We start from the raw sequence: 27,384 nt of genomic DNA on the forward strand, positions 1-27,384 counted from the left end.
CAGCTGGTCTTACCGTAACAGAGTTTAATTTTAAACACACTGGGTTCTTTTTAAGCTCTCCCTTAGTGAATCCTTGTTCACTAACTTCCAATTATAAGGCAAAGAAACCAGCCAAACAAGTTTTCTTAGGTTTAAAGAAAAAAGGTTGAACTTTATTAAATTTAAACTCTAATTCGGTTAACGCCTACGGATACATGACGCCACCATGCTAGCATGCGTACACAATACACACATGCAGATAGAGAATGAAAAGAGCAGAAGAAATAAAGTAGAAAAGTTTGAGGCAATATCTGAAGATGGTTTTGGTTTACAAGCTCGCTGTAAAGTTCTCGATTGTAGGTAGGCCTTGCTTTTTGTTGGGGCTCAGTATTCTTCTTAAACCTTGTTCAATCTAAGAAACTTTTCTCTCGAAGTTCATGTGCCCTCAGTGGGTCCAGAGACTTGTGAGAAAGAGATGGGAACAGACAGGTCTTCTCATTCCAGGAGCAAACAGTCTTTCTGAGTTCAAAAACTCTGTGGTTAGTTCAAAAAAACCCTGGACCAGCCAGTTAGTCATGTGACCAGCTGGTTTACCCAGTCCTGGCTTCTGTGGATTGTATCACTTTAGCAGTCTCTGGAATGCTCTTCCTTACAGCTTCAATGTCTGGTGATCAAAAATCCATTATGGGTTGAATGTGTCAGGGGATGGTCCTTTTGCCTCCATAAGCACTGTGTTATGCAAATGTGTTTCGGTTAAGTGTCTGGCAGCCCTTGTAACAGGCCTTCTCTTTTTCCCAGCAAGTTTAAAATCAATGTCCAATGACAAAATTGGGGGCCTGCATGACTATATATATTACAGAAGTAAATGCACGAACACACAGAAATCTTTGATATATTAAACATTGTGAACAGATTGAGTTTTACCTATTCCTGTCTCTGGCATAGCAAATAACGTTTTTTCTGTTGCCACCCGGAAGTGCCCATGCACTGACAAGCCAACACCCTGAAAAGAAAGTGAAAGTCATAATTAATGGCAGCCACAAGTACAATAAGACCAACCTGTGGCCTTGTATTGAGAATCTAACTGTACTACAGCAAACACTTATTCAGTCTGCAGTCAATACATTAATAGTTTCTTGCCCCTTTAACCCTCACCAACCCCCTGTCCCCCCGAAGGCAGCAACTGCAGTTTTAAGACACTTCAAAGGAGGCAAGAAGGGCAATCCAACAGCTCGCCAGTAGATTGGCCAAGTGATCAATTCTTTATTGGAACCTAAACAACCAGGGATGTTTGACCATGACAGTCATTACAGACAAGCATGATTACATCATCACTCAGATCTGCATTTCCAGAAAGTGTGGAAAGAGATCAGAATGCAGGTTCGATCTATTGAAAGCAAAAGTCAGGACCAATGTAAGGAAATTCCTGCAGGGAGTGATCATCCCTTGCAATGGACTGTGTAATGGAGTCCATGGTTTGTGAGACCATTGGGAAGAACGAGTCCAAACTGTTATCTGAACAGATGACTTCTTGAATGTTCTGTTAGGTGCACTGACTCTGGTTTCAAATTTTTTTTTTTTTTTTTTTGACAGTCCCTAACTTAAATGTGAAACCAAAAGAAACTTCAGGGCTCTGGAGAGACAGAACTGGTTGCAGCCAGATAAGAGACAGAGTCATCTCCCGATCACAAGATTGCAGAGTTCAAGCATGCTGCAGACAGTGTGTGTGCAGGCAGGCTGCAGAAAGTGGAAGCTGAATCTGGGAGCTGGCCATTGGCAAATACAAGTTGCTGCAGCTATTTTCAGTTACTTAAAGAAATACTGGTGGATCCACGCAATCAAGAGTGTCGTGAGCAGAGCTGAGGAGGTTCCAGATTAGTGCGCCGTTTTTAATGGAAACTATACCCATGGAGTTTGGGATTGAAGGGACACTGCTGTTGGATGAGACTTGGTGGCTGCATCTTGGAAGACAGGATCTGGAGGAGATCTACCTGAGTAAGTTCTGACCTTTGAAGAACTTTGTGGCTGTGATTGGTGCCATATGTGCTTCTTGGACTGCCCAGTAAATCCATGAGATCTATCTTTGTTGTATCTGATAGTTAACATGCAATTTGGAAAATATATATTGACTGTGATTTGTCTGTTAATTCATGTTTAATTTATGTAAATTTTGGTTCAATTGTTAAAGTAAAAGTTATAAAGGTGAAATCTTGCCCATTTGTTTTTTTATTGGGGTCATTCGGTAAATTCAGTTCTTTTGGTTTGTTGATTTCCACGGGATCATAACTGCCAGATAGAGGTCAAATCCATAGAATCACTTAGATGCAAAAACAGTTAGATGCAGTGGTGGTGGTTGCGGGGGGGGGGGGGGAGTCTCTGGGGTCTTTCTGGAGCGACGAACTGAGGTGAACCAAGAGTCCTCCTCATCCATAAGTATCCTGTAACCCTCTGAACACTGTGTACCTGCGCAAAGAAGAAAGATGCACAAAGAGCAAAACCAATGCCCTATTTTTACAGCAGCTAAAAGTGACTAAATAAGCACCTTGTACCCTCGGAATATGCCAAAGCACTTTACAAACAGTGACATACTTGTGAAGTTCGATCACTGTTGTTGGCTGGATAAGGACAGCAACCAATTTACATGCATCAAGGTTCCAGAAATAGCAAGTGAATGAATGAATGACTAGTTAATCTGATTTTGGTGATGTTAATTGAGGGATGAATATTGGTCGAGGCATAGACAGAAACCTTGCTCTTCTTCTAATGGCGCCACGAGACCTTCTGCTTCTGTAACATCTCAGCACTAACAATGCAGCACTCCCTCAGTATTGCACATTTGCACCACAATTCAACTTGGCTTTGATGTTTGCTCTTGTTGTTAAATCCAGGAGGATTTTTTTTAAACCAGTGCTGTGTCATTAGATTTTGTCAGAAGTTTTATTTCATCAATCCGGAAAAATTTATGCTGATTTAACGACATTATTTTCAAATACAGTAGCAGTTGATCAGGACACCTTGCTCAACGGATCATCCTGAAACTGAAGACTGTTCCATCCGCAATTTTCCCAGCCCAGCAGCATTTCCATCAGCAAGACTCAGTTGCCTGGAGCGCTGGTAGAGCAGCCAAGACTCGCAACTGACTGGATTTCTGGTCCACTGACGAGATCGTTAAGTAGGAGAAGCAGGAAACAAAACGCTCAGCTGCGAGACTCACTTGTCCTTCCGGCATGCAAATAGAACAGTCACATAGCCGAATGAAATGTCAGCCAATTGTATCAGTTTTCCAGATGGAAGGGATTCCACTATCCCACTTAAACCAGTGGTCAGTCTATAGGAAATAGAGGGGGGCGGGGAAAGCCAGTTCCCAGTGGGTATTCCTGCCTGCCTTTATCCCACCCAAATGTTTTCTACGACAGATTGTTGACACCCACATTTGGTATTGGAGAAACTAATCTGACTTAATAAAACACGTGACATTATTAAACAAAAATAGTTTATGATGGCCAGTAATTTGCGATCAACAGTGAACTGACGCCGTTCAGCACATCTCTGTGGCGAGAACTTTACTGCACTCGATGTGCAACTGATTGTAGCGCTGTTTAATGGGGATTCCCAAAGTCAAGCTGCAGTAATGTCATCAAGCTGTCCAAGCAGCCAATCACATTAAAGAATTTCCACTGCAAGCCAACCAGGAAATGAAAAGCACTAATAATCAACCCACTTTTGAAAAAAATTAGAGAGAAATAAAAATCGGGACATTAAGGTAGAAGCTGAAAAATCATGAACAAACTTTAAAAAAAATCTTTGTTAATTAATTTAAAAATCTAGTAATTAATCATAATGGCGGATTTAACAACGTTCCACTTTTTTCAGGGCCAGAGTGGTCGTCCACCACTAGTTACGACACAGATTAGTGTTAAAAACTCATTAAATAAGGCTCAACTTTTTGTGGGGTCTCTAGTAGTGATATGAGAGCGGTAAAGGGGAAGTTCTCACCAGATCAATTAATTTCAACGATTGGCAGCTCTGGGAGGTGCTACCCTTAAAAGTAGGATTGGCTTACTTAGGTTTTGCAGAGCTTCATTACAGTGCTTTACCTGCTGGCAAATGGGAAGACACTGTTTAACAAAAAAAAAGGGCTTACAGAGGTACCATTAAACCAAGGACTGTTTCTGCTTTCAGGTGCATGTACTATTTCCAAGAAGTGCAGGGGAGTTATCCCTGGTGTCCTGGCCAATATTTATCTCTCAAACAGCATCACAAAAACAGATCATCTGGTCATTATCACATTGCTGTTTGTGGCCTTGCTGTGCACAAATTGGTTACCATGTTTCATCCATAACAGTGACTACACTTCAGAAGTGTTTCATTGGCTGTAAACATTTTGGGACTTCAAGGTCATGAAAGGCACTATATAAGTGCAAACTTGTTCTTTCTTTCAATTATTAACACAGGAACCCTTTGCCTCCCCAGTTTTCTCCTGTGAATATATGAGTCTGCTTGGTGGCTGTTCCATAAACATCAGGAGATCTCCACTATCTCACCCAAGGGTTATTTTTCATATGTCATGATCATGATTGCAAGTCATTTACCCATTGGATTATGATGGAGGAAGGAGAATACAGGTAGGAAAGAATGAGGGAGGAAGGAAAAAAGGAAAGGAAACAACATGGAAGCTCAGCCCAATCCTGTCCTCAAGGATCACATACACAGAGGCGTATGTTTGAGTAGACACAACCCAACACAGGTTACAGAATAATTACCTCAATTCTTCTACACTCCAGTGAAGACTTTTTGAAGCCTATTGAAGCACCTCCACCACTCTAACAATGCAAGCTAGGTACTGAACCTGGACCACAGGGCTCATTACTTCACCAGGCAATGTATTTGCCCAAGTCATTGGGTGAGTGCAACACAAACACGTTGAAGCATCCTGCCTTTATTCTGAAAATGAATATTCATAAATGACCATTCAGGAATCTAAGAATGGAACTATAACAAAATGTCAACTGATCACAGAGTGCACAATTATAGTAAAAAATCAGATGCAAAAGCCAAAGAAGCCTGATATTTATGGGGGGAAAAATGAGCTAAAAAGTTATGCAATTTTGTAGAACTCGACCACAAATCACCTGAAATGTGGTATTCATAACATAGACACATAGTCTACCAGACAGATTTTCCAGATAAACTGCAAGAAAATGGCACCAACACTATTCTGGTGCTCACTCCTAAATGTCGTCCTCCTTTTCCAATAAACATGTTTAGTGAGTGAGTTCTCATGAATTTGAACATTATGCTATTAGTCACTACATCTATAAACTTGTCAGATTGCTTAAGGGTAATCATAACATGGGCAGGCTTGCATACAAAAGGTCAGCAAATGAATTACCTTCAAGCATTCATCAAGGTATATTATTGAAAGATAAATCTTGTGAAAACAAAACAGTTGCGTTATTTGATCACAGTTTATGGTTCCTGTGTGTTTATGCAGCAAATTATATTTGGTACCATTTAACAACTGAAGAAAGTAGTGCATTACACAGGATATCTGTAAACTAGACATTGCAGAAATGTTCCTTTGGAGCTTAAACAGCCAGACGGAAGTAAACCATCCATTTCAGTACAATGATCAATCACAGCAACCTTTACTCTAGGAAGGGAAAGGAGGGCAGTTTGAAACAAGCAAACACCAGGGTGGTTCGAATCAGAGAGAGATTAAAGCCAACAGCAGCTGACAGCTTAATTTGAATGGCAAAGTCTAACATGAACAAAAAAAGCACACTGCAAATTTCCTGAAGCTGTTTTTAAATTCAACTGAAAATGTAGTCCGGACTCTAATTGTTTCTGCTGTCAAGTTTAATACATCTACTGTCCAAATTGTCATAAAAAGGGAAATTGCAGAAATGTGCATGAATATAGACAAATTAGAAAACACTAGTCAATGAAAAGGTATAATTCTGTTTATAAGTATAGAACATACTAGAGGATTCAATAAAAAGCTACTGTATACTGTTTGTTGTTACAAATTGGCCACGCAGGCTTCATGCAAATGATGCCGTGCCATTTTTTTAAAAAAAACTTTCGGATCATTTTCACATTAATGTTAGTGAAGAACTCTCGCTAACCATATTCGGCACAATCTTGAATGCGATTAAGCACATGCATGCACAGAGTATCACTTTGCCTGAGGAGATGATCGTGCAAATTTGCCAGGATAGTTTGAAGATTTGTTTTGCTGACCTAAAGCGGTTCTAATGTTAAATTGCTACCTGCAGTATAAAAGGAGGCATATGAAGTCAGGGCAATGAAGTTGGTCTATCAAAACCAATCTTTAATTGGCCGTCAGCTTGTCTATTCATCAAGACCAAGGATTCTGGCAGAGATGACAGCAAACTGGACGCTACGCCCAGATTCCTAATAGAAACAGTTAAAGATGCCAAACTGCACGACGTCTTCAGCAAACCTGCAGATGGAGCGCAGCGCAGATACACATGGTCAAGATCGGGGTTTGACTTCCTGTTTGTGTCCCGTGCTGTCATGGTCGGATCCACCGATGTCTAGCCGGTGTTCTTCTCCAACCACTGCCTCTTACTGGCCGACTGTCACTTACAGGATGACCAGCGGGTTGGCAGAGGGACGTGGAAGCTCAATGCTACACTGCTGACCCCAGAGAACGTTCAGGAACTCAAAATGGATTACAAAGGTTGGAGGACCGTGAAACCCCTCTTTGAGTCTCCAGTTCACTGGTGGGAGGCGATCAAGGAGAACATCAAGAGGTTCTTTATCCACAAAGGTGTTCAGAGGGCGAGAGAGAGACAGAGGGAAATGTCCCGACTCCAGAAAAGTATGCAAAATCTGCTCCGGCTGCAGTCGATGGGGGTCGAGGTCAAGGAGGACCTCCATAAGGTGAAGAGCCAGCAGGCCTCGCTCTTTGCCACGGAGACCTCCAAGATCATCTTCCGGTCCAGAGTCCGCTCCATTGAGCAGGATGAAACGTGCTCGCGTTACTTCTTCCAAAAGGTACACAGAGAGAGCTCTGTTATCAGCAGCCTGAAGAAAGAGGATGGCTCAGTGACTTCTTCGCAGTCCGACATACTAAGGAACAGCAAATTTTTTTGTGCTGGGCTGTATGACACGAAGCCCACAGACAGCAGAGCCTCCCAGTCCTTCCTGTCATCTATCACAGAGGTCTTAGATGACAGCACGAGGGAGAGACTGGACAAGCCGCTAACTCTGGAAGAGCTGAAAAAGGCCGTCGAGTCCTTCGAGACGAGTAAAACTCCCAGAAGCGACGGCTTACCGGTCGAGCTGTATTCGGCCCTGTGGGACTGGGTCGGCCCGGACCTGCTGGAAGTATACGAGAGTATGCTCCTGGCCGGTAGCATGTCAGAATCCATGAGGAAAGGCATCATCACCCTCATTTACAAGCGGAAGGGGGAGAGGGCAGAAATCAGAAATTGGCGGCCCATCTCATTGCTTAATGTTGACTACAAGATTCTGTCCAAAGTCATAACCAGTCGAGTCAAGTCTGCTCTGGAGCTGGTGATCCACCCCGATCAGACCTGTACTGTACCCGGCAGGAAGATCTCCGATAGTCTCGTGCTACTCAGGGATACGATCGCCTACGTACGGAACAGGAGGGTGGACACCTGCCTCATCAGCCTGGACCAGGAGAAGGCTTTTGACAGGATATCGCACACCTACATGGTGGACGTGCTTTCCAAAATGGGGTTTGGGGAGGGAATCAAACAAACATCAGTAGCGCAGTCTCAATCAATGGGTGGGAATCGGAAAGTTTCCCGATCCAATCTGGAGTCAGACAGGGCTGTCCTCTCTCCCCGGTCTTGTTTGTTTGCTGTACTGAACCCTTTGCTGAGTCTATTAGGAAGGATGCGAGCATAAGAGGGGTGACAATCCCAGGCAGTGGAGGCACTCAGGTGAAAACTTCCCTGTACATGGATGATGTCGCCGTCTTCTGCTCGGATCCACTGTCCGTGCGCAGATTGATGAGCATCTGCGACCAGTTCGAACTGGCCTCGGGAGCCAAAAAGTTAACCACGGCAAGAGCGAGGCCATGTTCTTTGGGAACTGGGCTGACCGATCCTTTGTCCCCTTCACAGTCAGGTCAGACTCCCTGAAGGTGCTGGGGATATAGTTCGGAAGGGCCGGGGCGTGCACCAAAACCTGGGAGGAGCAAATAGCCAAGGTACAACACAAGTTGAGCATGAGGGGGCAGCGATCTCTCTCCATTGTGGGTAAGAACCTGGTCATCAGGTGTGAGGCGCTCACGTTGTTGCTGGACGTGGCGCAGGTCTGGCCCATACCCCACTCCTGCGCTGTGGCGGTCACCCGAGTCATTTTCCACTTCATCTGGGGATCTAAAATGGACCAGGTCTGGAGGGACACGATGTTCAAAAACGTACCCAACGTTGCCCTCATCCTGATGACCACCTTCGTGTGCGGCTGTATCAAGCTGTGTGTAGACCTCGAGTACGCAAACTCCAAGTGTCACTACGTGCTGACGTTCTATCTGTCCCCGGTGTTGCGAAGGATGGGCTTGGTCACATTGCCGCAGAACGCTCCATCCAGTTGGACCGTGCCGTACCACCTATCCTTCGTGGAGCAGTTTCTGCGGGAAAACACCTTTGACCACCGATTCATCAGGCAGTGATCTGCATGGAATGTCCTCAAGTCCCTACGGGAAAAGGAGACAGTGGATCCTGTCGGATGGTTCCCCGAGCAGACCGCCAAAGTCATTTGGCGGAATGCCTCATCACCAGAACTTTCAAATAAGCACCAAGATGTAGCTTGGCTGGTGGTGAGAAGAGTCCTCCCCGTCAGATCCTTCCTGCATGCCCGAAGTCTCGCCCCCTCTGCACAATGCCCCCTCGGTCGCTGTGGTGGGGAAGAGACGGTTGCCCACCTCCTCCTGGAATGTGTCTTTGCAAAGCAGGTGTGGAAAGAGATGCAGTGGTTTTGTCGAGGTTCATCCCAAGCAGCTCTAACACAGGAGTCTGTGCTCTACGGGCTTTTCCCAGGGACACACACCGAGACAAACATCAAATGCTGCTGGAGGACTATCAATTCGGTGAAAGACACCCTTTGGTCTGCCCGAAACTTGCTGGTCTTCCAGCAAGTCCACGACCGAATGTTGCAGACTGGCACATTCCAAGGTCCAGGACTACGTGCTGAGGGACGCACTAAAGCTTGGGGCAGCCGCAGCAAAGGCTCAATGGGGAAAGACCACTGTGTAAGGTTCCCCCACCAAGCTGAACTGAGGGGCTGGATCCCTGGGAAACCCCTCGAAATGTATCGGGAAAATTTTCATTTGCTGTAAAATATAAAAGTGTATATGGCATGACAAATGAAATGGAAGGGTTGTGAGGCAACGCATGATTGCATTGAAGGAAGCTGTCCTCCTTTGCACTGTTTATATTTTTTGACTTGGTGCTGTTTGAAACGGTTTGGTCATGTATTTTAAAAAAATTTTTATGAATAAAGTATATTTTGGAAAAAAAAACAAGGATTCTTATCCTCTTGAAAGAGAACTATTAGTTAGGATAGTTACTCAAACACAGATCTCCTGGTTAGGAGCCCATGGCTATAGTGGAGTAAGTATTACAACAGCAGCACGCTGCATTCAGGGCTCTGATTGTTTACTGGCTGGATTACCATGGTTAATGCAAGCTTCATTTCCAGTTTCTTTTCTCATCTGTATCCTTCACTTGCAAGAATCACAGCAAAAAAAAAATGATAACACATGGTCAATTATACAAACTAGATGTAGAAGGCATATCGTGCCACATTCAACACTTCCATGCTATGCAACGTTTCAGCTGTTGCCATAAAATACTGTGCACCTGCCTGTGTTAAACAGAAATTCTTGCATGTCAGATCTTTTCTCAACATTGTCATAGATGGTAGAACAGATAACATTCAACATATTACATCTGGCGCCCTCTTCCCAAACATAATCCATTTAAACTCATCTTCAAATTCCTTCTTGACCATGCCATATTCTCCCTACAACCTCTTCCAGCCTTGCATTCTTTCCTCACCCACTTAGCCATGCTAACGTTGGCCTTTTGTGCATTCCCCTTGCCTTCATCACATTATTGATCCTCAAATCATCTTGGCCCTACTCTTTGGAACACCCTCCATAAACCCATTCATGTCTCTACTTCTTTCTCCTTCTTAAAAAAAAACGCTCAAAGTCCATTTTATGGACCAAGCTTTTGATCACCCTTCCTGATCTCTCGTTCCATGGTTGAGCTTTTGTTTCCTTTCTATTTCCATTTGTGAAACAACTGAGCCATTTTTTTTTTGTTCAAAAAGCATTCAATAAAAGTGGATGAATAAATAAAAGTTCTGATGGAAGGTCACAGACCTGAAAACATTGGCTATGTTTCACTCTCCACAGATACAGTCAGACTTGCCGAGTGTTTCCAGCATTTGTTTTAATTTCAGATTTTCAGTATCCGCAGTATTTTGCTTTTGAAATAAAAAGTGGAAGTTGCTGTCACCATTGTTAGATCACAAGGTCATTTGTGTTTCCACAATATCATTGATGAAGCAAAGAAAGTAGTGCTGGGAGGTTGGGGATGGAAGAGAAAAGCATCATAGATAGTGTGTCCTGAAGTTACAGCTGTCTATAGGTCTATGTGAAAGGTGATTTCCAGCAAGTGTTGTACAGGTTAGCAAAACAAGTGACAATTTTCAATTTCTGCTTTAGAGTTTCAGCAAAGAAATGCTGTGAAGAGTTTGGCTTATTCAAAGCATTATACTTGTACTAAACAATGCATAATGTCTAGCTCAGCTACACACAAACATTAATCTCGCTAATTAATAAACATCAGATTAGAACAATTATTTATAAAACCAAAGGATAACGGCCCAGATTTTGCAGATAGTGATGAAGGAACAACACTTGTGGTTCACCACACTTACAACTACGCAGACTCTTCGTGGGTTTTTGCGCAGCAACTTATGGTAATTAGAGATCCACTCAGCATGGCACCCTCTACCTGTGCAAACAGGGCAAGCAACAGCGTGTCCCTTCAACCAGATTGAAGAATACTCACTCAGACATGCAGTCAAAACAGGAATAAAAATTTTAATATTTAATTCAATGTAAAATCAGGTACTGAAAGCAGACTAAAGAGAGGGAAGAGAGGGAAACATGGGGTTAAGAGAGATAAAAGGATACAGAAGGTAAAAATAATAAATTATTTTTTTTAAATCTCCAAGAGTTAAAACCTGAAGGAATGAGACCCCACACTTCTAAAATTAAATTTTCAGTGCCAAAGAGATTGTTTGACAGCAAATCAGACCTACTGCACCATTACAAATTCACTTAGACCTGAATGCACTAGCTGTAACTTTCTCTGTTGTGTTTAGTGGGTAAGTACTGCAACATCACATCCTTCATGTGTTTTAATGCCAAATCTCTCAGCGGGTACCAGTGTAGCGAAGTTTGTAGAGCAGCAGGGCAAATAAGGCAGCAACTTTGTGATTTCCACGTTAACTGTATGTGCGGACATGGGAAGTTGCTGTCCGATTTACTCCATAACATCGATGACTGCTGATAGCCTTACCATCATTTCTACTGCAAAATCCGGGTCATTTATAAAAAAAAATCAGTTACACTGTTTAAAGGCTCCAAATATCATTCATCGAGGAAATGTAGCAGAAATGGACATCATAGACATTCTGACAAATCGCATGTCACAAACAATCATTCATAACTCGTAGAAACTGTGAAGGAATTGCTTTGAGATTACTATTTTGGTTCAGATTTTCAATTGAGTTTAGAACCCAAAGGCTAACAGCTGCACTATTACATTTGCACCCTTGAATCAAATAAATAGCATTTTCTTTATTGTTTGTTCATAACAGCATAGTAATTTTCCTTGAAGAAAATTGTTTTTTGCTTCTAGCACCAGTAGTCAGGGGCCTTGTTGCAAGAACATGTCTATCGACAGTTTTATCTGGACAAGGACATTGGCAATTCTAAAACATTCCAATAAAATGACCTTGACAATACCAGAACCTTTGTGTTCTTTACACACAATTATCACGAGCATTAGCTAGTTCTGACCTGTGCTCTCCCTATCAATATACTAGTTCCACTGGCTCTGGTGATAGGCTGGTAAAGACATTTTTGTATACATTACTTCACTCTGAAAATTTCTGGCCTTGCCAATGACACCTACATCCCGAGAATTAAATTTTTAAAAACTCTACTCTTTTTCAGTTATTCCTGGGATGTGGACATCACTGGCAAGGCCAGTATTTATTGCCCATCCCTAATTGCCCTCGAGAAGGTGGTGGCGAGCCGCCTTTTGAACATCAGCAATCTATATGGTGAAGGTGCTTCCATAGTGCTGTTAGGGAGTGAGTTCAGGATTTTGACCCAGCAGCGATGTAGGAACAGCAATGCATTTTCAAGTGAGGATGCTGTGACTTGAAGGAGAACTTACAGGTTCCTTTGTGTCTGCTGCCCTCCTCTTTCCAGGTGATGTCAAAGAAGCCTTTGCCAAGTTGTTGCAGTGTATCTTGTAGATAGTACATGCTGCTGCTACTGTGTGCCAGTGGTGGAGGCAGTGAATGTTGAAGGTGATGGATAGGGTACCAATCAAGTGGGCTGCTTTGTCCTGGATGGTGTTAAGCTTCCAGAGTGTTGTTGGAGCTGCACTCAAATAGGCAAGTGGACAGCATTCCATCACACTCCTGACTTGTGACTTGTAGATGGTGGAAAAGCTTTGGGAGTCAAGAGGTGTGTTACTCACCACAGAATTCCCAGCCACTGACCTGTACGTAACTATAATATTTATGTGGCTGGTCCAGCTAAGTTTCTGGTCAATGGTAACCTCCACGATGTTGATGATGGGGAATTCAGTGATGATAATTTCAAGGGGAGATGATTAGACTCTCTCTTGGTGAAGATGGTCATTGCCTGGCATTTGTGTTGCACGAATGTAACTTGTCAATTATCAGTCCAAGCCCGAATATTGTTCTGGTCTTGCTGCATGCAGGCACGAACTATTTCATTATCCGAGGAATTGCAAATAGTACCGAACACTCGGCAATCAGTGAACATGCCCACTTCTGACCTTATGACGGAGGGAAGATCACTGACAAAGCAGCTGAGGATAGTTGGGACTAGGACACTACCCTGAGCAACTCCTGCAGTGATATCATGGAGCTTAGATGTTTGGCCTCCAACAACCAGAATCATTTTCCTTTGTGCTAGGTAGGACTCCAACCAGTGGCAATTTTTCCCCTTGATTCCCATTGACTTCAGTTTTACAAGGGCTCGTTGATGTCACACTCGGTCAAATGCTGCCTTAACGTCAAGGGCAGTCACTCTCACCTCACCTCATGTCTGGATTTCCACTCTTTTGTCCATGTTTGTATCAAGGTTGTAATGAGGTCTGGAGCAGAATGGTCCTGGTAAAATCCAAACTGAGCATCGGTGAGGTTATTGGCAAGTAACGCTTCATAGAATCATAGAACGGTTACAGTTTGCAATAATTCTGTAACAATAATAATGTAGGATTATGTAAGCTATTTTGAAAATAGCAAGATCCCATAAATGAAAAAAAAAAAGAGATGAATAGTCAGTTAAGTTGTTTTTTCCATTCTGATTGAGTAAGGAAATATTGCTACCAGAACAGAAGAAATCCATACAGCTCTCCAAATTGTGCCACAAGTTAGTTTTACATTCACCTAAACTACCGGTACAAGCAGGCAGGTCTCATATCTCTTTGAAGGGCAGCACCATTAACAATGCAACACTCCCTTAGTACCACACTGAACTGTCAGCGTAGATTATGTGGCTAAGTCCTGGAATGGAGCTTGGACTCAACCCCATTACAAGAGCCACACAATCCTGTTAAGAGTGTCTACACTATACTCTCAATATTGGAAAGGCAAAATACAATTTTGATAGAATATTACAGGGAATATTTGGAAAGCACTCTACACTGCATTTTCTGAATGCAAAAACCAGTACTATATAAAGGCCGAAAATAAGTGTTGTATAAATCACTTTAATTATATCGTGAAAATTCTTGAAATGTGCATCAGGTTGATCAGTATCAGAGAGAAAAAAAAGCTTAACATTTCAGGTGGTGGTGTGGCTTTGGTATTTGACTTGAATCTTGGTGAATGATTACACTTGAAATGCCAACCTATCTTTCTCTTTCACAGAGGTCATATGCTATATGCTTGCAGCAAAAAAAGTTCAAAGTCAGACACACAATGATCAATAGAATTTGCATTTTCTAGGACGTGTACATCAACATCAGAGGTTACTGCTACACTTTTGTAGTAGTCCTCAGTCGTGTATATTTGCCGCAGGTTGCAGTAAATTTCCTGTGTACCAGTAACATGTTGCAGTATGGAAGTTAACAGATGTCTCATTGTACGAGAATGAAGCACTGCAATACGACAATGACCTTGTTTAATGTTAAGCCCTGGAGCAAAAGTGGAAATCACTCTAGCATTTACAATACAGCATCTTACAGGACAAACACCAAACAGGTCAATACTGTTTTAGTGCGATTACTTAATGAAACAGAAAGTCAAACAAAAAGTACTTTCATCTGTTGCTTAATATATAGCCATTCACTCTTCTGTCATTGGAGTTAATAAAACACACACAATTTCAGAATTGCTACAAGACTGCAAAACAAATTCGGGAGATAAACTTCATGCCATTAAAATGACAATTTTTTCATTACCCAATACATTACAACCTCATATGATGAGATTTCAACGGTAATGATTCTTTCTTCCAGCTCTGTATCCCTGAAGATATGCCAATTTCTACAATTCTAATCTGCAGCTTCCTGTCTACCTCACTTTTGGAATAATGCAATGGCTGTTTTGTCCTATGGCAAAACAATAATCCACGCTCAAATCTTTCCATTTTCTTTAGGAATTAGCTGAAATGTCTAGGATGTGCCTATTTATGCCTCAGTCTTTTAAAATATTAGCACAATTTTTCAAAGTAAGGTATCTTTTAAAGTGATGCAAACAAGACTAAGTGGTCAAATACATTACTCAGTGACTATTGGTGACTCCTACTGGGCATTGCACAGGCATCAGGTAAGGACAGGATTGGCTCAAATATGAAAGGATTAAATGTGATTGGGTTTAAGGTTCAGCTTCAGAAATTAAGGATCAAATCACCACTTTAGTGAGGAAAAAGATGGTGCCAATCAGGAAAACATGTCCCACATTAGTGCCTTAAGGAAAAGAAAGAAGCAACTTGGAGTAAACAACAGAAAAATAAACAAAGGTCTTCAATCCTCAAAGAGTTAATACAACTTGATATTGTTTGCAGTGTGACACCTTCAGATGTAATGAACCTCTTATTAATAAAGTTATGGGAATAATCAGATTATAAGTAGCAATTTAGTTTTAGACCAAGTATTGGGATCATGAAGTATGCTTGGATTTAAAAAAAAAATTCATGGTACATTTATTCCTTGGGGGTTACCATTTTCAAATAATTTCCAAGACATGTGTACATACCTCCCTTATTACTGTAGTTGTGTTTCCTGAAATGTTCATAATAGAACATGGGTGGCACAGTGGTTAGCACCGCAGCCTCACAGCTCCAGCAACCCGGGTTCAGCTCTGGGTTCTACCTGTGCGGAGTTTGCAAGTTCTCCCTGTGACCGCGTGCGTTTCCGCCGGGTGCTCCAGTTTCCTCCCACAGCCAAAGACTTGCAGGTTGATAGGTAAATTGGCCATTGCAAATTGCCCCTAGTGTAGGTAGGTGGTAGGAGAATTGAGGGAAGGCGGGGATGTGGTAGAGGACGTGGGATTAATGTAGGATTAGTATAAATGGGTGGTTGATGGTCGGCACAGACTCAGTGGGCCGAAGGGCCTGTTTCAGTGCTGCACCTCTCTCACTCACCTTTGATTTGTAAGAGCACAAAATCACCTCAGTAACATTTAATAAAAATGTTATATTTGAACAAACTGCCTTTAGTCAATGCTAAAACAGAAGTGCTAAAATAAAGTAGCTCCCCTGAACACTGTACAGAGCATGAATCCAGAGAACATTTTGAAAATGGTCCAGGCATGTCTTCCTTAGTTTGAATTCTACATATTATCTTTTGTTAAATTCATATGTTGGATGGCATAAATCTGTTTATAGGTATATTTCGGAATCAATTCAATGATGTTCTGAAATGTATTTTTTTCTATTGTGATAAGTGCATGGATAAGACTCAAAGTCATTCATGACATTGTAATGTTATTGCTTTGGTTGCTCAATCAAATCTGCTGTATTTGAGAAAGTGCAGCAACATTCAATTTCTTTACATGATCATTTGAGTTTAATTCCATATCCTGCATTTAACCAACACTCACTGCACAGCGTATAAATATGTTGTCTTGCTCCAAAACTGTACCAATGAGTTATCTTTAGGCTTATACTATGATTTGTAATCCTTCATCTCTACAATATTTTCTGTTTTAGTATATGTTTAGCATGTCAGAAAGAGCATTCATTAGAATGCAATACATTCCTGTCTATACAATTCCAATCACTTACTGCGCTTCCTCAAGTATGAGAAAGTGTGTAAACAAAATGATTGTCAGGGATATGGAGGCTCTTACAAAGACCTCGCCTCCCCCCCCCCACCCCCAACACAGGCATGTAAATATATAAAGATAGTAGGGAATTCTCCAATTTTCAGTTATTTTACAAATAATGTCAACGTTGTCTCTATTCAAAAAGTATAAATAATTTGTAAAATTGCCAAATTTAAATTATCCCCTAATATACACAAGTTTTTTTTTCTCAACACGTTAATCAGATCAATATAACAAGTCACTTATACAGAAGTCTTTCTGGCTAATGGCTTTTAGAAGTCTTTTTGCTGTAAATGAAAGAAAGAGCTAAAATGTTTTTTGCCCTGATCAATAAACCCAAATCTGCTGTATTGATTAATAAATAAACTGTGTTAATTATAAACAATTATATATTTACATCTACCTTTGCTTGCTTCATCATTTACTGCCACATTCACCTTGTGCCATCAGATGCGATCAGGGAGAGGGAAACTGTAATCTATCCAACACAATCTCAATTTCCTATTATTCTGCATTTACTTAATCATGAATGGTAGTGTTAATAAGATCATGTTTCACACTTGTGTAGTTATGAAGCACGTACAAAGATCTTGAAAATGCCAAAAAGTAACAGTGGGAAAGGTTTTTGAACACAATAAAAATTACTGGGTGCCTTTTACTTGATATCATTAGGATCTTGCAAGGATGTCCTTTAATTAGGAACAAAGTGCACTGAGAATGAAGCCTGGGCTGGGTAATAATGCTTTGCAGCAGTTACATCAAAAACCAGAGTAAGCAGATTAAGTAAATTTTTGCTTTCTAATGGATCCTTTATGATAATTAAGTACCCAGACAGCATGCAGAATCATCTGTGCCATCAACTTATTACAGCACCATCTACATAATGTTTTGGATGTTTGGGATACTGCCTACAAAAACAGTGGATCCATTTGTTGCTCAAGCAGTGAAATATTAATGTATTTCCATCTGAGTAGAGATGTTAACTATTTTACCACAGTAGGAGGGCTTTACCGCATTTTATTCATCATCTGGATTACTTTTAGACAATCAGTATTAGATGTCGATCAAAGCACGAAGGTACTTTTCATCATCACTAATTCTCCTGTATTCATATACATAAGCACATGTATCATCCAACACCCAGCTGTCCCATTTAAAAAAAAAAGTGGATTTCTGGGTGCTACTGGTGCAGAATCATCGCCCTACTGCAAATATCAGTCAGTTGTGGGAAACTTTTAAAACATAAAAGCAAAATATGATGGAAAACACAAAAAGATGTTCAATATGTGCAAGATTGTATAACTTTAATTCTTTATTCTGTACCCTCCACACACCACAGGACTGTAACCTAGATTCTGGGGAAACCAAATGATGAAATCAACATGTACATGAAAATGCTATGATATTGCAGTTAGGGGATGCCACATACAATTTCTATTTCTGCATCATTTAAAGGCCTAAGAAATGTTTTGTTTTAATTAGTGCAATTTATTAATAATTACTACTTAGAATAGTGCTGTTTGAACAGAGCGTGAGGCTGTGAGTTGTGTGTAAGGGATTTTACTGACTAGGGGAAAGAGGTGCTCTTTAGTCCATTTCTTTTCTGTTCTGCCTTTTCAGCCTCCATGGTACAGGGGAAGAAGCTGATTGGCAAGTAACTGGTAAGTTATTCCACTTATTACATTAGCAACAGTTAGTTGTAAAGCTAAGCAATGGCAGGGCAGCTCGGCCAAGTGGAATGTGCCTCCTGTGGCATGTGGGAAGTCATGGACGCACCATATGTCCTTGACAAACACATCTGCAGGAAGTGTCACCGGCTTCAAAACCTTGAGCTCCAGGTTTCGGAACTCGTGCAGCGGCTGGAGTCACTGTGGCACATCCATGAGGCAGAGAACTACGTGGATAGCATGTTTCAGGAGGTAGTCAAGCGGAGCTTAGGAGAGCACACGGAGGGAGGCACTGGGAGCGGCCAGACAGACAAGGAGGTCAAGGCAGGTAGTGCAGGAGTCCGCAGAGAGCATCCCACTTTTTAACCAGTATTTAGTTCTGATTACTGATGGGAGAAGGGGTTCCTCTGCAGAGTGCAGCACGAATCAAGACCAGAGCACCATGCATGGCTCAGCTGTGCAGGAAGGGAGGAGAAAGGACAAGAGTCATAGAGTTATACAGCACAGAAACAGGCCCTTCGGCCCATCGTGTCTGTGCCGGCCATCAAACACCTAACTATTCTAATCCCACTTCCCAGCACTTAGCCCATAGCATTGTATGCTATGGCATTTCAAGTGCTCATCTAAATACTTCTCAAATGTTATGAGGATTCCTGCCTCTACCACCTCTTCAGGCAGTGCGTTCCAGATTCCAACCACCCTTTGGGTGAAAATTTTTTTCCTCAAATCCACTCTAAAACTTCTGCACCTTACCTTAAATCTATGCCCCCTGGTTATTGACCCCTCCGCTAAGGGAAAAAGTTTCTTCCTATCTAACCTATCAATGCCCCTCATAATTTTGTACACCTCAATCATATCTCCCCTCAGCTTTCTCTGCTCTAAGGAAAACAATCCTAGCCTTTTCAGTCTCTCTTCATAGCTGAAATGCTCCAGCCCAGGCAACATCCTGGTTAATCTCCTCTGCACCCACTCAAGTGCAATCACATCCTTCCTATAGTGTGGTGCCCAGAACTGTACACAGTACACCAGCTGTGGCCTAACTGGTGTTTTATACAGCTCCATCATAATCTCCCTGCTCTTATATTCTATGCCTCGGCTAATAAAGGCAAGTATCACATATGCTTTCCTAACCAGCTTATCTACCTGTGCTGCTGCCTTCAGTGATCTATGGACAAGTACACCAAGGTCCCTCTGACCCTCTGTACTTCCTAGGGTCCTACCATCCATTATATATTCCCTTGCCTTGTTGATCCTCCCAAAATGCATCACCTCACACTTCTCAGCATTAAATTCCATTTGCCACTGCTCCACCCATCTTACCAGCCCATCTATATCGTCCTGTAATCTAAGGCTTTCCTCCTCACTATTTACGACACCACCAACTTTCGTATCATCTGCGAACTTACCGATCATACCGCCTATATTCACATCTAAATGTACACTACAACCAGCAAGGGTCCCAGCACCGATCCCTGCGGTACACCACTGGTCACAGGCTTCCACTTGCAACAACAACCCTCGACCATTACTTTCTGCCTCCTGCCACGAAGCCAATTTTGGATCCAATTTGCCAAATTTCCCTGGATCCCATGGGCTATTACCTTCTTAACCAATCTCCCATGCGGGACCTTATCAAAAGCCTTGCTGAAGTCCATATAGACGACATCAACTGCTTTACCCTCATCTACACATTTCATCACCGCCTCAAAAAATTTAATCAAGTTAGTCAGACACCATCTCCCCCTGACAAAGCCATGCTGACTATCCCTGATTATTCCCTGCCTCTCCAAGTGGAGAATAATCCTGTCCCTCAGAATTTTCTCTGATAGTTTCCCAACCACTGATGTTAGACCCACCGGCCTGTAATTACCTGGTTCATCCCTGCTACCCTTCTTGAATAATGGTACCACATTCGCTGTCCTCCAATCCTCTGGTACCTCTCCTGTGGTCAGAAAAGATTTGAAATTTTGTGTCAGAGCCTCTGCTAACTCCTCCCTTGCCTCATCTAAAAGCCTGGGATACATCTCATCTGGGCCTGGGGATTTATCCACTTTTAAGCCCGCTAAAACAGCTAATACTTCCTCCCTTTCAATCCTAATATGTTCAAGTATATCACAATACCCCTCCCTGATCCCTACACCAACATCGTCCTTCTCCATGGTGAACACAGATGAAAAGTAATCATTTAAAACTTCACCTATGTCATCCGGCTCCACACACACATTGCCACTTTGGTCCCTACTCTTTCCCTGTTATCCTCTCGCCCTTAATATACTTATAAAACACCTTAGGATTTTCCTTTATCTTGCCCACCAGTGTTTTTTCATGTCCCCTCTTCGCTCTCCTAATTACTTTTTTTTTTAAGTACCCTCCTACACTTTCTATACTCCTCTAATGCCTCCACCATTTTCAGTACTCTGAATCTGCCATAAGTCTCCTGTTTTTTTTTTAAACTGATCCAATCCTCTATATCCCTTGACATCCAGGGTTCCCTGGACTTGTTGGTCCTACCCTTCATCTTAATGGGTATATGTTGGCACTGAACTCTCACTATTTCCTCTTTGAATGATTCCCACTGATCTGATGTTGACTTTCCTTCAAGTAGCTGCTCCCAGTCCACTTTGGCCAGATCCTGTTTTATCATCTTAAAATCGGCCTTCCCCCAATTCAGTACCTTTATTTTCGGTCCATCTTTGTCCTTTTCCATAACTACCTTAAATCTTACGCGTTATGGTCACTATCCCCGAAATGTTCCCCCACTGACACTTCTACCACTTGTCCGGCTTCATTCACTAGGATTAGGTCCAGTACTGCCCCTTCTCTTGGAGCACTATCTACGCAGTGGCTCAAAAAGCTTTCCAGTATGCATTTTAAGAATTCCGCCCCCTTTAAGCCTTTTGCAATAAGACTATCCCAGTTGATATTGGGGAAGTTGAAATCCCCTACTATTATTACCCTATTATTTTTACACCTCTGAGATTTGCCTACATATCTGCTCCTCTATCTCTCCCTGACTGTTTGGGGGTCTGCAGTACACTCCCAGCCAAGTGATTGCCCTCTTTTTGTTTTTAACTTCTACCCATATGGACTCAATTGAGGACCCTTCTAAGATATCATCCCTCCTTACTGCAGTAATTGACTCCTTGATGAACAGTGCAATGCCACCTCCTCTTTCACCCCCTCCCCTGTCATGCCTGAAGATTCTATCCCCTGGAATATTGAGCTGCCAGCCCTGCCCCTCCCTCAACCAAGTCTCTGTGGTAGCAATATCATAATGTCATGTGCTAATCAATGCCCTCAATTCATCTGCCTTACTAGTAAGACTCCTTGCATTAAAATAGATGCAATCCAGCCTTGCATTTTTCCCTTGTGCCTTAACAGGTCTAGATTTGCTCTGCCTTCCAGACTGGCTCAGTTTCTCTTCTATATTTGACTGTGCATCATCCCCTACTGTAACTCCACTCTGTATCCCATCCCCCTGCCAAATTAGAGAGCAATAGATAGAGGATTCTATAGTTAGGGGAACAGACAGGCATTTCTGTGGTCACAGACGTGATTCCAGGATGGTATATTGCCTCCCTGGTGCAGGGATAGCACCGAGCCGCTACAGGACATTCTGGAGGGCAAGGGTGCACAGCCAGAGGTCATGGTCCACATTGGTACCAACGATATAGGAAGAAAGAGGGATGAGGTCCTGCAGGCTGAGTTTAGGGAGTTAGGAACGAGATTAGCAAGCAGGACCTCAAGGTTGGTAATCTCCAGATTATTCCCAAGGCCACGTACTAGTGAGAATAAAAATAGGAAAATACACCAAATGAATGCGTGGCTGGAGGGATGGTACAGGAGGGAGGGCTTCAGATTTCTGGGGCATTGGGACCGGTTCTGGGAAAGGTGGGACCTGTACAAGCCAGACGGTCTACACCTGAATGGGACTGGGACAAATATCCTTGCAGGAAGGTTTGCGAGTGCTGTTGGGGATGGTTTAAACTTGGCAGGGGGATGGGAACCTGAATGCAGTCTTAGATAGGACAATTTCAGGGCAGGGAACAGGAGGCAGAAAGATAGCGAGTGACTCTGAATGACAGAAGAAGCAAAGGTTAAAAAGTGTGCAGCACAGGAATTTGGCAGTGTTAAAGGGTATTTATTTAAATGCAAGGAGTACAGTAAACAAAGCCGATGATCTGAGGGCACAGATAGACACATGGCAACACGATATCGTTGCTACAACGGAAACTTGGTTTAAGGTGGGGCAAGAATGGCAACTCAACATCCCTGGATATAGAGTTTTCAGGTGGGATAGAGGAGGAGATAAAAAAGGAGTGGGTGTAGCATTATTAGCTAAGGAATCAATAACAGCTTTGAGAAGAGATGATATGCTAAATGAATCATCAACTGAGGCCATATGGGTGGAGCTCAGAAATACAAAAGGGACAGCCACACTACGAGGAGTGTACTATAGACTCCCAAATCGTGAGAGGGAGGTAGAAGAACAAATACGTAGGCAAATTTATGAGTGCAAAAACTATAGGGCAATAATAGTTGGGGATTTCAACTACCCCAATATCATCTGGGAACCAGTGTGAAGGGCACAGAAGGGACAAAATTCTTGAACTGTGTTCGAGAACTTTTGTAGCCAGCACGCAACAATTTTTTTTCCCAAAATATATATTCATAAAAATCTGTAAAAAACAAAATACATTACTAAACAGTTCAAAACAGCACCAAGTCAACAATACAAACAGTGCAAAGGAGATCAGTTTCCTTCAATACAGGAGTGAGTTGATCCTCACAACCCTTCCATTTCATTTTACATGCCATGTATATTTTGCAGCAAACCCATGTTTTCTGGATACAGCCCGAGGGGTTTTCCATGGATCCAGCCCCTCAGTTCACTTTGGTGGGGGGACTTTACACAGTGGTCTTTCCCCATTGAGCCTTTGCTGCGGCTGCCCCAAGCTTTAGTGCGTCCCTCAGCATGTAGTCCTGGACCTTGGAATGTGCCAGTCTGCAACACTCGGTTGTGGACAACTCTTTGCGTTGGAAGACCAGCAAGTTTCAGGCAGACCAAAGAGCATCTTTCACCGAATTGATAGTCCTCCAGCAGCAGTTGATGTTTATCTCGGTGTTCCCTGGGAATAGCCTGTAGAGCACAGACTCCTGCGTTAGAGCTACTTGGGATAAACTTCGACAAAAACCACTGCATCTCTTTCCACACCTACTTTGCAAAGACACATTCCAGAAGGAGGTGGGCAACTGTCTCTTCCCCACCACAGCCACCTCGAGTGCATTGTGCGGAGGGGGTGAGACTCCAGGCCTGCAGGAAGGATCTGACGGGGAGGGCTCTTCTCACCACCAGCCAAGCTACATCTTGGTGCTTATTTGAAAGCTCTGGTGATGACTTCGGCAGTCTACTCAGGGAACCATCCGACAGGATCCACCATCTCCTTTCCCCATAGGACCTTGAGGGCATTCCGTGCAGGCCACTGCCTGATGGATTGGTGGTCAAAGGTATTTTTCTGCAGAAACTTTTCCACAAAGGATAGGTTGTACGGCACGGTCCAACAGGATAGAGCGTTCCGCGGCAGTGTGACCAGGCCCATCCTTCGCTACGCTGGGGACAAACAGAACCTCAGCATATAGTGACACTTGGTGTTTGCATACGGATCTACGCACAGCTTGATGCAGCCACACACAAAGTTGGTCATCAGGACGAGGGCGACATTGGGTACATTTTTCCTGCCCTTATCCAGAGGTTTGAACATCGAGCCCCTCCGGACCCGGTCCATTTTGTATCCCCAGATGAAGCGGAAAATGGCTCGGGTGACTGCCACGGCGCAGGAGTGGGGTATGGGCCAGATCTGCGTCATGTACAACGTGAGCGCCTCGCACCTGATGACCAGGTTCTTACCCACAATGGAGAGAGATCGCTGCTCCCACATGCTCAGCTTATGGTGTACACTGGCTACTTGCTCGCTCCAGATTTTGATGCACGCCCTGGCCCTTTCGAACCATATCCCAAACACCTTCAGGTAGTCTGACCTGACGGTGAAGGGGACAAAGGATCGGTCAGCCCAGTTCCCAAAGAACGTGGCCTCGCACTTGCCGTGGTTAACATTGGCTCCCGAGGTCAGTTCGAACTGGTCGCAGCTGCTCATCAGTCTGCGAACAGACAGCAAATCAGAGCAGAAGACGGCGACGTCGTCCATGTACAGGGAGGTTTTGACCGGAGTGCCTCCGCTGCCTGGGATTGTCACCCCTCTTATGCTCGCATCCTTCCTCATAGACTCAGCAAAGGGTTCAATACAGCAAACAAAGACAGGGGCCAGAGGATAGCCCTAGCTAGCACGTAACAATTTTTATTTCCAAAATATACTTTATTCATAAAAATCTGTAACAAATACATGACAAAACAGTTCTAAACAGCACCAAGTCAAAAATTACAAACAGTGCAAAGGTCAGTTTCCTTCAATACAATCATGAGTTGCCTCACAACCCTTCCATTTAATTTCTCATGCCATATACATTTTTACATTTACAGCACACAAAATTTCTCCGATACAGTTCGAGGGGTTTCTCATGGGTCCAGCCCCTCAGTTCAGCTTGGTGGGGGGGACCTTACACAGTGGTCTTTCCCCATTGAGCCTTTGCTGCGGCTGCCCCAAGCTTTAGTGCACCCCTCAGCAGGTAGTCCTGGACCTTGGAATGTGCCAGTCTGCAACATTCGGTTGTGGACAACTCTTTGCGCTGGAAGACCAGCAAGTTTTGGGCAGACCAAAGGGCGTCTTTCACTGAATTGATAGTCCTCCAGCAGCAGTTGATGTTTATCTCTGTGTGCATCCTGGGAATAGCCTGTAGAGCAGTTAGAGAGCTGCTTGGGATGAACCTCGACAAAAACCACTGCATCTCTTTCCACACCTGCTTTGCAAAGACACATTCCAGAAGGAGGCACATCACAAGCCCAATGAGAGGGGGCGCAATTCTAGATTTCGTCTTCAGTAATGAAGCTGGGCAAGTGGAGGAAGTAACAATGGGTGACCATTTTGGAGATAGTGACAGATAATACAGTAGATTTTAGCATAATCATGGAAAAGGACAAAGATAAAACAAGAGTTATAAATTGGGGGAAGGCGAATTTTAAGAAGCTGAGAGCTGACCTGGATACAGCTACTTAAAGGAAAATCAGTGGCAAACTAGTGGGAGGCATTCAAAAATGAGATTCTACAGGCGCAGTGCAGGCATGTACCCACAAAGATAAAGGGTGGTACTGCCAAATCTGGAGCCCCCTAGTAAACTAGAAGCTTACAGGGTAAGTTAAAGCAGAAAAAGAAAGCTTATGACGATCACAAAAATCGTAATACTTTAGAAAGCCGAGAGCAGTATAGAAAGTGCAGGGATGAAATAAAAGGGGCAGTTAGAAAAGCAAAGAGGACATGAAAAATTATTGTCAGGTAAAAATCAAGGAAAACCCAAAGATGTTTTATCAGTATATTAAGAGCAAGAGGATAACTAAGGAAAGGGTAGGGCCTATCAGAGATGTACAAGGGAACTTATGCATGGATGCAGAAAATGAGATTTTTGTTTCTGTCTTCACAAAGGAGAGGGTTGATGTAGACATGTAGTTAAAGAGGAGTGTGAAATATTAGATACGATAAGCATAATGGAGAGGGGAAGTACTAGAAAGTCTGATATCCTTGAAAGTGGATAAATCGCTAGGGCCAGATGGATTGCATCCCAGGTTGTTAAAGGAAGCCAGGGAGGATCGTCTTCAAATCCTCACTAGATACAGGAGAGATATCAGACGATTAGAGGTCTGCGAACATTGCACCATTGTTTAAAAAGGGTGCAAGGGATAAGCCAAATAATTATAGGCCGGTCAGTCTGACCTCGATGGTGGGTAAATTGTCAGAATCTACTCTGAGGGACAGGATAAACTGCCACTTATAAAGACACAGATTAACCAGGGATAGTCAGCATGGATTTGTTAAGGGAAGGTCATGTCTTACTAACTTAATTGAGTTTTTTGAGGAAGCAACAAGAAGAACTGATGAGGGAAGTGCAGTGGATGTGGTCTACATGGATTTTAGTGAGGCATTTGACAACGTCCCACATGGCAGACTGGTCAGTAAAATGAAAGCCCATGGGATACTGGGGAATGTGGCAAGTTGGATCCAGAATTGGCTCAGGGTCAGGAAACAAAGGGTATTAGTTGACAGATGTTTTTGTGAATGAAAAGCAGTTTCCAGTGGCATTCCAAAGGGCTCAGTGCTGGGTCCCTTGCTGTTTGTGGCATAATTAATGATTTGGACTTAAATGTGGGAGGCAAGATTGGGAAATTTGCTGATGACACAAAAATTGGCCGTGTAGTTAATAGTGAAGAGGATAGCCGTAGACTCCAGAAAGATATCAATGGTTTGGTTGAGTGGGCGGAAAAGTGACAAATGAAATTCAATCCAGATAAGTGTGAGGTAATGCATTTGGGAAGGGCAAATAAAGCGAGGGAATACACAATAAACGGGAGGATATTGAGAGGGGTAGAAGAAGTGAGAGACCTTGGAGTGCATGTCCACAGGTCCCTGAAGGTGGCAGAACAGGTAGACAGAGTGGTGAAGAAGGCATATGGAATGCTTTCCTTTATTGGCCGAGGTATAGAATTCAAAAGCAGGGATGTAATGCTGGAACTGTATAAAACGCTGGTTAGACCACAGTTGGGAGTACTGCGTACAGTTCTGGTCACCACATTACAGAAAGGACATAATTGGTCTGGAGAGAGTACAGAGGAGATTTACAAGAATGTTGCCAGGGCTTGAAAGTTGCAGCTATGAGGAAAGATTGGATAGTTTAGTTTAGTTTAGTTTAGAGATACAGCACTGAAACAGGCCCTTCGGCCCACCGAGTCTGTGCCGACCATCAACCACCCATTTATACTAATCCTACACTAATTCCATATTCCTACCACATCCCCACCTGTACCTATATTTCCCTACCACCTACCTATACTAGGGGCAATTGCTAATGGCCAATCAACCTATCAACCTACAAGTCTTTGGCATGGATAGACTAGGGTTATTTTCCTTAGGAGGCCGAGGGGTGACAACAGAGGTGTACAAAATTATGAGGGGCCTAG

General features: G+C 43.0%; 1 protein-coding gene across 1 annotated transcript in view; it reads right to left on the bottom strand.

Moving 5' to 3' along the window:
* Window positions 1-27,384, bottom strand: part of hibch (3-hydroxyisobutyryl-CoA hydrolase) — a 135,682-nt gene that overhangs the window by 65,610 nt on the left and 42,688 nt on the right. The window contains exon 7 of the mRNA XM_068035636.1: window positions 904-982. Coding sequence (XP_067891737.1) covers window positions 904-982 — 79 coding nt within the window. The remainder of the gene's footprint in view (window positions 1-903; window positions 983-27,384) is intronic.

Source organism: Heterodontus francisci, chromosome 7 (genome assembly GCF_036365525.1).
Source record: "Heterodontus francisci isolate sHetFra1 chromosome 7, sHetFra1.hap1, whole genome shotgun sequence".
In the NCBI taxonomy this organism is placed as follows: Eukaryota; Metazoa; Chordata; class Chondrichthyes; order Heterodontiformes; family Heterodontidae; genus Heterodontus; species Heterodontus francisci.